The sequence below is a fragment of the Gekko japonicus genome, unplaced genomic scaffold, assembly GCF_001447785.1.
Source record: "Gekko japonicus isolate JY-2015 unplaced genomic scaffold, Gekko_japonicus_V1.1 scaffold465, whole genome shotgun sequence".
NCBI classification, from domain to species: Eukaryota; Metazoa; Chordata; class Lepidosauria; order Squamata; family Gekkonidae; genus Gekko; species Gekko japonicus.
In genome coordinates this window covers 604,218-618,771 of record NW_015159724.1, presented here as the reverse complement: position 1 = coordinate 618,771, position 14,554 = coordinate 604,218, and the positions used below count along the sequence as shown (strand labels likewise).

The 14,554-nt window shown below is 45.5% G+C and overlaps 1 protein-coding gene across 1 annotated transcript in view; it reads right to left on the bottom strand.

Annotated features, from left to right (window-relative positions):
* Window positions 1-13,753, bottom strand: part of SNTG2 (syntrophin gamma 2) — a 321,822-nt gene extending 308,069 nt beyond the window's left edge. The window contains exon 1 of the mRNA XM_015422984.1: window positions 13,196-13,753. Within this exon, the coding sequence (XP_015278470.1) occupies window positions 13,196-13,753 (558 nt within the window). The remainder of the gene's footprint in view (window positions 1-13,195) is intronic.
* Between the last annotated feature and the right edge of the window lie 801 nt (window positions 13,754-14,554).

The window sequence follows — 14,554 nt, the reverse complement described above, 5'->3', positions numbered from 1 at the left end:
GAACCAACAGGACATAAATCAACAGGAATAAACGCAATCTTCTATCCCTACACACAATACTCTCTACCTCTGGAGGTTGTGGGCTCAGGATACGATAATTCCTTGGACCGGCCTCTGGCTGTACTTCAGTTTCTCTCTCTTGCCCAAGAGAGCAGGGGAACTTCCATTCATTGCCCAGTCCAGCTGACTGTGGAGTGGCTGAATTTCTGCTGCCTCGCAGGGACGAAGACTGCCTTGGGACAGTCCCTGTTTCCACACACTTTTTGGGCTTGGGGCAGCAGGGAACTGTAGGCCAGCAGATGAGGAAGCCCCATTCAACCCAGTGCGTGATACACCTGCCGGCCCCTCTCTGGAACTACAGCTCAATTAAACATTATGGGGAAACATTTTAAACACAGAGACAGCAGCCATCTTACAGACACAGGTAACTGCCATTTTGTGATACGTAGCAACAGCCACTGAGGGGAAAGTTAGTCCCACACAGGAGGCAAGCAGGAAAAGCGTCTTCATCAAGAGAGAAAGCTGTTTGCCAGTAATTCTGTCAGGGCACAGTGGCTGAAGGGGGAGTGGGCGGGGAAGAGGAGCAGATCCAGCACCTGGCCAATGGCACATGAGTACTCGAGTGGCTGCTGATGGGCCAATGGCTGAGGGAGCACATGGAATGTTGCCACTCGAAAACAGAATTATTATATATAGAGATTAAGGTCTTCTATACACTACACGCACACACACACACACAGTTGATCTCTTACATCTTACTGCTTTTTAAGAAGACTATAAAAATATATAGAATTCACTGGAATCACTGTTAGGCTCCTATTCCTTCCTTTTACTCAACTAATCTTCAAACTGTGTATAAGGCCCTTCTAACATGTCTCCTCATATTGACTGTATTGAAGTACAGTGTGTAATCTGCACTGAGTTTCAGTACGAAAGGTGGACTATATAGTAAATAAATTAATGTGTACATATATAAATTCCATGTAGGGAAAATAGCATCAGAGGAAGACAAACAGAGTACAGAGTACTTTCCTCACAGAGTACAGTTCTGCTCCAAATCAGATCTTCACACATCTGAGAATTAAGTTTCAACAGAAAACTCCCACACATCTGGATTGACAGGACCAGGGGCAGACCAAGAAACAGTGTAACGTGTAATTAGGTCATTAATGTCTCAGTCTTCAAGGCAGATATCTTATTGTGTTGTCTTTTAAACCTTTCCTTGTTGCACCGATCATGTTCAGGTTCCAAAAAATGGGCCCTGAGCATGCATCCTCAATTTCATTCAGATGTGTCAATGTTCATCTCAGATGGAAAAGATTAAAAATGAAATGCTAAGTGGTCAGATTACATGAAAGATCTGACTTTAGGAAGGAAGTAACTGAAGTTTTTAAACTATTACTTAAGTGCAGTTGGACAAATGTTGTAAATAAATTATTTTCCTTTCCCAAAAGGAAAATAATCCTGAATGTAAGACAGTTCCCCCACCAAAATTATATTTAGAAGGTTTTTTAAAAGTTACTATATATAACTATAACTTGTATGTGAATTTAATAAGCCCCTTCTTTTCCTTGATGGCACATGCAGGGGGAAAAAAAAACCCTAGTGTTTCAGGTGAACAGAGTAATATTCTTGTCACACAAAACTTCTTGTCATGACAATGAGATGAAGTGAATTTCCCCCAGTTTCCATTATTACACCTTTGTGGCGGCTAGGGATAGGCACGAACAGCATTTTTGCTGTTCAGTTTGGTTCATGGATGTACCATGAACTGAACCATGAACCTACACCAACGGATATGCCAGTTTGTGACCCATTTGAAGTTTAAACTGCTTTCTGCTCCCCATGAAAGTGGAGGGGAGCAGAAAGCAGTATTTTAAATGGCTCTAGGGTTCCCAAATCCCCCCGGGGGGCGGATTTCCCCCCGCTTTCAAGGCCCGACTTCCGCCCCGTGCGGAATTGGGCCCGGGGGAAACCCCACCCCCACGCACGCGTCACCCGGAAGTGACGGCGCACGCTGGGGGCGGGGCCACGCTATTTGAGGGGGAAAATCTTTGTTTTCCCCTCAAATGGCGTGGCCCCGCCCCCAGCGTGCGACGTCACTTCCGGGTGACACGCATGCGCTATGCGCGCGCGCACAAATTAGACGCCAGCCTCCGCTCCCGGCCAAAATGCATTTGGCAACCCTAAATGGTTCCAACCCATTTAAACCCTTGGCTTCTGATTCCCATCACTTTGAAGTGGGGGAGCAAAAACAGAGGGTTAAATATAGGGGTGAAATGCCTCCCAGGGGCACTTCACCACCTCTTGTCTGCTGGCTGTGGCCAGCAGAAAGGTGGAGGTACAATGCCCCTGGGAAGGGACTTCACCCTTTCCTTTCTGTTGGCTGCGGTGAGCCATGGCCAGCAGGGGTGAGATCCCCCAGGAAGGGACTTCCCTCCCATCTTTATGCTGGCTGTAGGGAGCTGCACCCAGCAGAAAGGTGGGGAGAAGATCCCCTAGGAAAGCACTTCACGCCTTCCATTTAAACCCTCTTTTCTGCTCATTGCAACTTTTCCCAGGAAGCAGAAAGCAGGGCTATTTAAATGCTACCTGTGAAAAGCCACAGGCTAAACCCCTGCTTTCTGCTCTTCATGAGCCATCTCAAGCCACCATGAAATGTGTCAAAATATGTGTTAGTTCGTCCCGGTTCTCCAATTCACAAACTTGCGTTCACGAACCCTGAACAGGCCAAAATTCATGATGAACTTTAGTTTGTCAGCTGGTTCATGCCCATCCTTAGTTGTAGCAAACTTCAGGCAAGTTCACAGTTAGGGTATAGCTAGTTAAAGATAGTAGAGCAGTGCTTGGTATACATAGACAGCACATAGTTTAGACAAGAGTAGCTGTAAACATGGTGCTGGAAGGAAGGTGACATGGTATACCCTGATTTCGTCAGATCTTGAAAGTAAGCAGGGTCAGTACTTGGATGGGAGACCACCTAAGGAAGACTCTGAGGAGGAAGGCAATGGAAAACCACCTCTTGCTGAGGTCACCATAAATTGGTTCCAACTTGACAGCACTTACTTATATAAATGTAGTGCCTGCCCGTGAATATTTCTAAGGCAATGGGGAAGGGGGTTGTGCTTTGTTGGGGTTTGAGAGCCGAGTTTTTCCCTTTGGATTTCAGTGGTATATATGAAACTATACAGATTATGACCCAGAGCCATAGGACTCAATGCATTCATCCACGGCTGTTTTGGGGTCCCCAGCAGCAGTTGTAAGCTTTCTTTACTTGATTTGCTTTTATATATCACCATGCCTAGAAAACACTTTGTCAATCTTTTAATAAAGTACAGCCCCGTTCATACTGGCCAGAGAAAGCGGAGGGGGGAGGCGTGGCTTTTTGCTACACCGCACTTGTGACCCAACCGAACGCGATCAAATGCGATGGCAGGGAATTGGGGGTAGCAGTTTGTCGGTGCACGTTTCCGGCGCACTTCATGCGGCGCTGGAGCGATCAGACAGAGGACGTCCATCTGTGGCCTGTCGCAAGCGTAAAATACTGGAGTTTCTGCAGTAGCTTTTAAATCCGGATCTTTGGCGGGATGCGATGGCTTGTCAACGGGTGCATGATGCTTGCCAGATGTGTTTGTGTGATTGCACCCATTAAATCTGCCCAGCATCCATGAGTATCCCTCGGCAACTTCTGTGTGTGATTGGAGCCTACTTGTATTATCACAAGCCAAATGCCTCATTTGAGGTACCCTTCAAACCTGAGAGAAAAGTACTTCAGGACTGATTTACCGACTCCTTAAAAAAAATGCTGCTAAATGGGCAGTGCCGAGGATGTCAAGGGTTTAAGCCCCAAAAGAAAACTCTCAATTTAAGGTGTGTAGTTTGTAAAGACTACAAATCCCCTACTAAGCAATGCAATCATCACGATATCAGAGAGCTGCAGAATAACCCAGAACAATACAAGCAGAAAATATTTTGCCTGATGCATACAAAGCTGATCGCTCAAGCAGGTTTGCAAGCTGCAAAACTATACATCAAGTTACATATATAGCACACAAATTATTAAGTAATTAAACATTTAGAAGATGGTCTAGAAAACAGTTACCAAATGGGAACACTAAGGGTGTGTAGAGCAGGTAAAGAATGTGACTACAGATCATGGCATAGATACACAACAAAAGGTTAAGGAACTATGCATCTAGAAACAGCAATTTATTACAAACTCCCCTCTCCAAATATCCTTACAGAACCTAACTCTCATACACAGACACACACACTGCCCAAACTGGTAAGTCATCTTCTGATTGGTTGCCAACCCTACTTTAGCCCACTGCAAATATTGGCATTTATGGAATACACTGACCTGGAAAGGCACCAGGCTTTGACTGCATCCATAATGAGTTCCAGATCAACAGTGGCACTTTCACTAAGAAGTGGCTCACAAAGTTTCTCACTGTCATAATGAGAACAGGAAGACTCCCAGGGAAATTCAAGAAAGCAAAGATAATTGCTATTCTGAAACCTGGAAAACCAAAACATCTGGTGGAAAGTTACAGACCTATTTCCCTTCTGAGCTCCTGTTATAAACTCCTCAAGAGGCTAATCCTGAAGAGAATTAGTGTCAGAATTAATGAACATGCCCTTATAGAGCAAGCGAGAGTTAGACCCCATCATAGTTGTGAAGACCGGGTTCTCAGTTTAACAACATTCATTGAGGCAGGGTATCAGAAGTGTCTTAAGACATGAGTAGTTTTCATCAATCTGACTGCCACTTATGACACAGTCTGGAGGAATGGTCCGCTGTACAAGTTTTCACAAGTTTTCCCCTGCAGAACATTATTTAGACTCTTAAATAACATGCTAAGTGATAGTACTTTCCAAGTAATTATGGGTTAGTCAATCAGCAAGCAAAAGAAACAGAACAATGGTCTACCCCCCAGAGCTTGGTCCTTGCTCCAGTTCTTTTCAATCTATACATTTCTGATGTTCCCGAGATGCTGTTCAGGAACTTTGCTTCTGCTGATGACATGGCAATGGCAGTAAGGCACAAATCAATTGAAAGGACTGACGAAATACTGACTAGGGACCTCAAAAATTTGGCTGACTACTACAGTACATGACAGTTTATCCCAAATCTATGAAAAACAGAATGCTCCTGTTTCCATCTCAATAACAATCTTGCCAAACGTGAACTGAATGTTTACCTTAATGGCACCCGACTTGCACACAACCATATACCTGGCTTACAAACAACCACATACCCAAGTTATACCTCCTCTGTGATGTTGCATTACCCTGGACAGGACCTTGACCTATAAATACCACCTTACCAATGTAGCACTGGAAATACACATCTGAAACAACATTCTCCAAAATTTATGTGGTGCATCTGCTACAACACTTAGACACTCAGCTTTGGAGTTGGTGTATAGTACTGAATGATATGGTGCTTCAGTGTGGCTCAACAACCCCATGTTTACAAACTTGATCTCCAACTCAACACAACAATGAGAACCATCAGCAGATGTATTGGATTTGTAATGGCAGGATAGGAATCTAAGTAGTTTGGACCCAGCAGCACTGGGAATTGTAAAAACAGCTGGTGGCATACACCTAGGTGTAGCAGAGTCCTAGCTCCGCTAGTGGTTGGAGATTAACAAAGACCACTAGGTATGGCGATGACAGGGCAAGGGATCCCAGTGCTCATGGGGAGGGGAAAGTATAGTGGTGGGACCAGGCACGGTGATAAAGGAAGGGGACGGAGAAGCAGAGTTGCTCAGCCTCCTTCCAGCCTGCGTCCCATCCCAAAGGTTGCCAGCAGTGGGGATACAATGGATGACTCCCCCTCCGACATTGGTGCTGTGTAACAACAGGTCTATAAATAATAAGACCATGGTCCTGCGGGACTTCCTGCTTGAGCAGAAAGTAGACCTGGTGTGCGTGACTGAGACCTGGGTGCGAGAGGGGGAGACAGTAGCTCTCTCCCAGCTGCCACCCCCCGGGTTCTCAGTCCTTCACCAATCATGGATTAGGGGTTGGGGGGGAATGGCTCTATTCATTTGGAAGGCTTACTGCTTCAGGGTGCTCCTGGTGCTGAAAATCACGGGCATAGAGTGTGCCGGCCTAGTCTGGGAAGCCGGGGAGAGTTTGGCGATTTGGTTGGTGTACTAACCACCCAACGCACTGGCCAATAGCCTGCCATCCCTGATGGTGATTTCAATGTCTGTGCCGATGACGTGACTTCCACTCAGGTAGCGAACCTAGTGTCGTCCATGGCGGCGCTGGGACTCTCCCAATATGTAACAACTCCCACTCACCAGGCTGGGAACATGCTTGATCTTCACAATGAGGGTTACAGTGGACTGGATTACTGCTTCAGCAGTGCCATGGTCAGACCACCATGCCCTGAGGGCCCATCTGAATGTTCCACCCCGACCCTGTTTGGGCGGTGAGCATATTTTAGCTCGCCTGCGGAGCCAAATGGACCTGATGCGGCTTCAGATGGCTCTACGGGATCCAATGCCCCCTGGTGGTTCGTTAGATGAGCTCGTAGAGAACTGGTACAGTCGACTCTCTGCAGCCATCGACGAGATCGCTCCCTGACACCCTCTGCGCCCTTGCTCTAAGCCTGCACCTTGGTATACCCAGGAGTTGTGGCTGATGAAGTGAGGACTAAGACGGGTAGAGAGACAGTGGTGGTATGCCCGCAATGATGCTTCAAGAACATCCTATAGGATGTTTATGAAATCCTATGAGATGGCAGTTAAAGCTGTGAAGAATGAGTATTACGCAGCTTCTATTGTGTCTGCGAGCTCACGCCCAGCACAATTGTTTAGAACAATTCAGTCCATAACGACACTGCCACAAAGCAGGTAAAACACTTGGAAATTGGATATTGGCTGTGAGGCATTTGCGAGCTACTTCGCAGACAAAGTCTTGTCGCTCTGCTGTGACCTACCCGCAACACTTGAGACAGTGCGTGAACTTGAGGCCCCTTCCATGCCTTCTAGTCTGATTCTGGATCATTTCAGTCCACTCACCCTAGAGGAAGTCGATAAATTTCTCTTTTTTTATGGCCCGCTGTAGGGGATTTTTTAATTTGCATTTTCTAAAAACTACAACAAAATTAGGGAGGGGGGATTTACAACTATAGGAGAAAGAAAAGAAAACCCACTAAAAACCCAAGAGTTGGAGGTCATACACTGCTTATAAAAGTATTAGCTTAACAATATAGAAATTGCTTTTCTTAACATTGAGAGTGGTCAATCATCATCATCGATTGTGTTAACAAACCATCAAATCTGACTATATAAAGAGCATTCCAGGAGAATCGCTAGTTGACTTAAACACAAATTTCAGAGAACAGTGGCATCTCATTTTATAATTGTTTTTCCCTCCTTCATTTAAAGCAAATTAATAATTAAATTTCCCTCAGTAGGTGTAACACAGTCAGTTTCTCTTCCCACGCTGTAATCTTCTTTCTTCTTGAACACTTTCCCTGTGGCATTGTCTTGCTGGAACTGGAACTGGCCATCTCAAAACAAAGTCCCTTTTATCTTTTTCAAGGACTGTTATCTGCTTGAATTCTTGCCTTCAATCTTAGAGATCATTCCATTTGTTGCTTTTGAAAGCCAAAGTTACAGAGAGTCTATCCGCCCTTTTGCCTGTCAGACTTATTTCAGATATGTCCATGGCATACCCGTTCACTTTCAGCTTCGCTTAAACGTCTGCATACAGGCACCACCACTTGAACCTACTCATTAGACTCTCCTCTTAAATATTGGAAGTCCCTGTGATCAAAGGATAGTCGCTTCTCCAATGTTAACACAGTCCCTTGAAAATAACAGCCAATATATAGCACAGTTCTTGTGAAGTACCTCATTTTTGCCAGAAGGGGGCAAAGACTTAGCATACAGCCTGAAAGAGTCTATAGTTATTTCTGGTCACATGGGCCAGTTGCTCTTCCATTTCCTGAAGAAAGCTTGGATCTTGCTTGCTGCTTCTACTGCATCGCCGATCGCCATTTTTAAACATGTTTACTTTTTACAGAATTTGCCAAAATCCCAAAAACTTGCCCAAATGCTTATTTGGCTCCTGGAGTCTCTCTAATACAGTCTATTGCCACTTAAAGACAAATTGTTCTTGACTGTATGCCCCATCATGTGTCTCCTTGATCCGTGCCCATTGTGGCTAGTGAATGCTGGTCATGATAGGCTCAGGGGTGCCCTAAGGGAGATCATTAACAGGTCCCTCTTGGAGGGCCTGTTCCCTGGGACACTGAAGAAGGCAATGTTTCATCCCCTCTTAAAAAAAATCCCTGGATCTGACCAAATTGGCCAACTATCAGCCGGTTTCCAACTTACCCTACTGACAGTTGAGGAAATCAGGAATGGCCAACAACCACCTGTGAGGTGCAATAATACTGCTGGCCCAGCCTCTCTGATGGCTTCCAACACACTCCCCCCACCTCCTACACCTAACAGGTGGTTGTCTGTCAGGTGCAGCAGCAGTTGCAGGGTGCTTAAAACCATGAGAGAGCCCGTCCCAGCAGTAACGCTTTAGTGATCCTGCCAGCCCCACCTCCACAGTGACTTCTAATAATCTTCCCCCTAAGGATTACCTTAGCCCTGCTGCTGGCCCAGCCTCCACAATGCCTTTAAACATAATCCCACCCCGACACCAGACAGACGATTGTCTGTCAGGTGTAGGAGTAGGACCAAGGTACTTTAATTCATCAGGCATGCCACTCCAGCAGGATCATCTTAGCGGTGCTGCTGGCCCAGCTTAGCCACACTCTCACCCACAATGGAAATGTAACCCAAATTTGTAGAAAACTGGTTTCCTTTATTAGGTTATTTAACTTCTCACAATGTGGGTTCTAGAAAATTGGTTCATATGAACTTGTTTAATATCTGATTGCTCGGCTGGTGTTTTGAATACATAGTTATGTCCCACTTCTTAACTGTAACATAAATGAGAAGCATTTTTGTAAAAAAAAAAGGGGGGGGAGGTAATGCCCCCCCAAATTCAATGCCCAGGCCAAACCCCTGCACCAAGAAACCCAAAATAAGGGGAGTGCATTCCTACCATGATGTCAAATCCCCCTGAAGAGATTTCTTAGAAACATGAGCCCCTAAGGGGGTAAAAATGGGCAAAATGTGTTCCCCCCAATTAATTTCCATGTGCCTGGCAGGCTGCTGCCTCCTTGTCCACCCCCTCCCGATTGGTCAATTGTGTTGTTCAGAGTTCTGAGGTAAAACCTGCCTACTTGCACCCACCTCCCTCTGATTGCTCAGCTGTGGATCTCAATGTTCTGAGGTAAAAACACAGTAAGAAGAGACTGCAGACAGTTGAGGACAGTTACAGAAATCAGCTATTCAAGACTCCTGAATAGACATTTTTCAAAAAAGCCAGCATGGCAATTGAGTTAATGAATGTTTATGGGGAGATAGTAAAAGACATTTTAGGAGCCATTTCGATGAGTGCCTCCCTCATGAACCTGAAGAAATGTCCATCACACCTTCACACCAACTCCCCCTCACACCTCTCGCCTCTTCCTGCCCCCAAGAAAGCTCCTGGCAAACATTGAGCCAGATACCCCAATGCTACAAGGAGGAGGCAATTTAGGAATGTGGCAAAGACATTTGCACTTAGTACACCTACAGTGCACTGAGCTGCACAGGCCAGGTACCAGCAAGATCACCCTGAGGTGCTCAGAACAACACAGTCTCCATATGAGCAAAACAATCCAGGAACACAAGTAGAGAGGCCATCACTTTCGTGGAAAGTGGCAGGAGTTGACTTAACAGACAATTGCTTCTTAAATGGACAGTTCTATGTTGCCTGCTCCAGAGTGAGCTCATCAAGCAGCCTGGTGATCCAAGCACCTGAGGGCAGAACCACCACTGTGGTCTACAGAGAGGTCCTTCAGTAGAGAGATTACACTTAAGAGGGGTCCTTCAGCAGAGAGATTAGACTGTAATCTTCTCCATTAGAATTCCTACAATAAATGTCACATTTCAAACTTCACATCATCAGTATTATAACTGGATTTACAGAACTTAAATACCATAGCGAAGCATGGGTATCAGGCTAGTAAAAAAATAAAATAATACCTAGTATACAGAGTGTATCATTAGTCACTATCTATTTTTTGATAGACAGATGGACTTGGATGGGGCATTACAGCCCATGGCTGGATGGTTACAACAGAGCCAACTGAAATTGAATCCAATGAAGACGGAGATCCTGTATCTGAGTTGGGGGGGGGGTTGGGTTGGAAATCCATTTCCCACCCCTCTATGGGGCGCCCTTGGTGCTGGCACCAAGGGTGAGGAGCCTTGGGGTGACTCTGGATCAGCCTTTTTGTCATCTTAGGCTGGTCAAGGAATTTGTTCCCTACCTTATCCCCCAGGACTTAGTTACAGTGATCCATGCAATGGTCACTTCCAGATTGGATTACTGTAACTCGCTCTACATGGAACTGACCTTGACACTGAACCGGAAAATGCACCAAGTGCAGAATGTGGCAGCACAACTGCTGACAACAATGCCTCCGCGGGCATGCATTCAGCTGGTGCTCCACAAACTGCACTGGCTGCCAATAGAGTACTGGATCCGGTTCAAGGTTATGGTTTTAACCTTTAAAGCCCTATGCAGCCAGAGATCTGCATATCTTCAGGACCATCTCTCTCCATATGTGCCCTGCAGATCAACCTTTTCTGTTGGTCCCTGGCCTGAAGGATGTCCATTTAGCCTTGACCAGAGTGAGGGCTTAATTGGCCTTGACCCCGGCCTGGTGGAACATGCTCCCATTTGAGATCAGGGCCCTGTAGGACCTGCTACAGTTCTGCAGGGCCTGTAAAACGGGGCTGTTCCACCTGGCCTTTGGCTGAGGCAACAGACACCCATTACATCTAGACCTCCCCTATGATGTGGAGCTATGTTTAGTGATTAAACATCTAGAGATTCCACTGAATGAGTTTCCCACTGCAGCATCATCTACAGGGTGATCATTCAAACATCTGATGCCCTAACCAAGACTGTTTTTGAATAGTTTCAATTCCATTGTATTATTTTAACCCTATTTATTGTATATTACAGTCACTACATTTGCTGAGTTGACTTGTGTAACCCACCCTGAGCCCGCTTGCAAGTAGGGTGGGATATTAATAAAAATAAATAAATAAACACCCACGTAAGAAGAGTTTCAAGCACATCAAGTTAATTCCATCTTCCTACTCCAACTAAGCAGAGAGTTCTATTAGTGTAATTGATTTAATTAGGTGATTAAAGACAAACATGGGCTTCTGTACTTGACTTTATAATAGTCTTCACTAATGCAGCTTTTATGAAATGGTCTAGACTTTTTTCTTTTAAATGAAAAGCCATAGTAAATATTCTATGCCATCATCTAATTTATTTTGCTTCTGACAGCCTTACTCCTTAGTCAGGGAGTACAGAGTATAAATTATTTGTTCCTACCATATGCCTAGAACCAAATGCTATTAAATGACAAAGAATACTATACAGAAATGCTGAATAGCAAATTCTATAATGTTTGATATTTCAGTAGATATTTCAGTATATATTGATGCCTTCAAAATTCAAAAGAAGAGGCGTGCTTGTAAGAGTTCTCCTCATGAGCTTTTTACAAACTAAGACCAATGATCATGCCCTTTCTCCTTACATAGTTTCAGAGGAGGTTTCACTGGAGGTGTCTCCATGAGACCCTCCCTATATATTAGCATGAAACAAACAGATTCCCAAGTACATAAGTACCTGAGAAATGTCGCTCTGAGTATGTAACAGGAATATTGTGTATCATGGGCTCTTAGGGTTGCAACCCTCCAGGTGGTAGCTGGAAATCTCCTACTATTACAAGTGATTTCCAGAAAACAGAGATCAGTTCACGGAGAAAATGGCCACTTCAGAAGGTGGACTCTATGACAATATACCCCACTGAAGACAATATACCCCATTGAAGCCCTTTCCCTTCCCTCCCCAAACCCCACCCTCCTCAGGCGCTATCCCCAAATCTCAACCCAGAGCTGGCAACCCTGTGGGAACTACACGTCCCAGCATGCCGTGCTCATGGGACAGTTTATCCCTGTAAATCAATACATTCCCTTTAAAGCTTTGCTTGATGCTAGATTAGAATAATTTTAAAAATCTACAATCTTTGGCCTATCAGAAACAAGCATTATATTTTGAAAGAGGACCACAACTTTGATCAGAGTACCCTTGAAATGCCAACACTGGATCATGGTTACATTTGGAAACCTCAGAAAGGCCTATCAAATTATGACACACAGCCTAGAGGACATTGCCTTGAAATTATGTGGCAAAGACCATTTTCCTTCTTGCTTACTGATATTATGCACTTTTAGTTGGCAGAGCTCCCTTAACTGGCACTGAATGTGGTCTCTGTTGAGGTTTGCATATGTATATAAAATGGAAGATTTGTCTTCACGTACCGTGAAGCTTCCTTCTCAGGGGTCCTGGAGTGGGGCAGTCCTCACTATTGGGGTAAGGCTCCTCCCCTCTGGAAGCAGGGTCCATCAGCAGAATTTGATCCTGGAGGGGAGGGGCTTGCCCAGGCCTCTGCAGTCCGTTTCCAAGCCATGCCTCCCATTGTCAGACCTCACATGCTAAGAAAGAAAGCAAACACTCCTCCTCCAAGCACATGAACTCCCCGACCAGTGTAACCAGGCCACAGCCATCACTAACTGTCTTAATGGGTTTTGGGTTTTTTGTTTTGAAAAAGAAAACATACCACTGTTGGGAAAGACTACATCTTCCCTATCCTAAGCTACTATAATGAACTTCAGAATCGTTCTGCCGGCTGACCCTCCTGTCCCTGAAGCCATCCCAAGATCAAACACTCAGGTGGGCAGGACTGCGCCACTCTAGGAACACCGAGAAGAAAGCTTCATGGTAAGTGAAGACAAATCTTCCATTCTCCGGTGGTCCTTGTGAGTGGGATGTAACAGAGCAGTGTGCCCCAGGGTGGGTAATTGGCTGCAGAAACTAGAGGGTGTGCTGCAGAATTCTCCTGCCAAAGGCAGCTCCTGCAAAAGCCATTTTGTCAATCCTATAATGTTTGGTAAAAGAATGTGCTAACTTCCAGAGTGGTCGACAGTCTCATCAGATCTTGGAATCACGCCCGCCTCAGCCAGAATGCTGCTATCAGAATTACCTCTGCCTGTTGCTCTATGGTGTTTTGCACTACCATGAAGATCAACTGAATTGGAGGGAAGGCGTACAGTCTCTGACGGGGCCACTCACAGCTCAGAGCGTCCACCCAGATGGCCTTTTGGTCTCTTGTCCTGGGCATGAATTTTTGTACTTGCCAGTTTTGAAAGCTTGTGAAGAGGTCTATGTCCACCCCTCCGAATCGCTGGCATAGCTGTTGGAACACCTCCCTGTTCAGAGCCCACTCTGACTGATCCAGGCTCCTGCAACTCAGCCAGTCCACTAGAACATTTTCCTGGCCTGGAACATGAATCACTTTGATGGATTGTAGATGACTTTCTGCCCACTGCATCAGGAGGTGAGCTTCCTTGTGGAGGGACTTGAACCTGGTCCCCCCTTGCCTGTTTACATATGCCTTTGTTGTCATGTTGTCCGTCTGCACTAGGACATGGCAGTCTGAGAGTAGCTCTTGGAAGTTCAGAAGACCCAGCCTGATGTCTCTAAGCTCCAGGAAATTGATGCTGCAAGCTGCTTCTTCTCTTAACCAGATGCCCTGAGTCATCCTTCCCTGCACATGTGCCCCCCACTCAGACTTGGGTCTGTGGTCATCACCACTCTCTTGGGTTCCCACAGTGGAACCCCCCATTGAAATCTTGTCGGTCCCAACCACCAGATCAACTCTTTCTTAAGGTTCTCTGGCAGGGTAACCGACCAAGGACTCTTGTTTGCAATGACCTCCTGGAAGGGCAACAGGAACCTATGTAGAGTGTGAAATCTTGACCATTGAAGGACCTCCTGACAAGACATCATCAGTTCCTGTAAGTGAGTTAAGGCCATCACCTCCACCTTTGGTTGTTGCAGCACTGAAGTCACCAAAGCGTGGACTTTTTGTTGTCTCTCCTGGGTTAGGAAAACTTTGTCCTGAACCATGTCAATCTGGGCTCCTAAGTGAACTGTGCTGGGTGAAAAATGCTCTTCCCTTCGTTGATCACAAAGCCATGGCTCTGGCGAGACTGTATTGTACTTCTCACTGCTTTCAGGGTGCCGTTGAGGGAGGGTGCTTTGATCAGAATGTCATCAAGATACGGACACAGGGATACCCCCTCCAGTCTCAAGTGAGCCACTAGTGTCACCAAGATTTTGGTGAACACTCTGGGGGATGATTTTTAGACCAAAGGGAAGCGCTCTGTATTGAAAGTGCTTCTTGTTGTAGGCAAACTGAATGAATTTGTGGTGAGAGTCTCTGATTGGTACATGTAAGTAAGCCTCAGATAGATCTATGGAGGTCATAAAGTCTCCTTTTTGTATGGCTGAGAGAGTTGACTTGAGCGTCTCCATCTTGAACGACTTCATTTTGATCCAT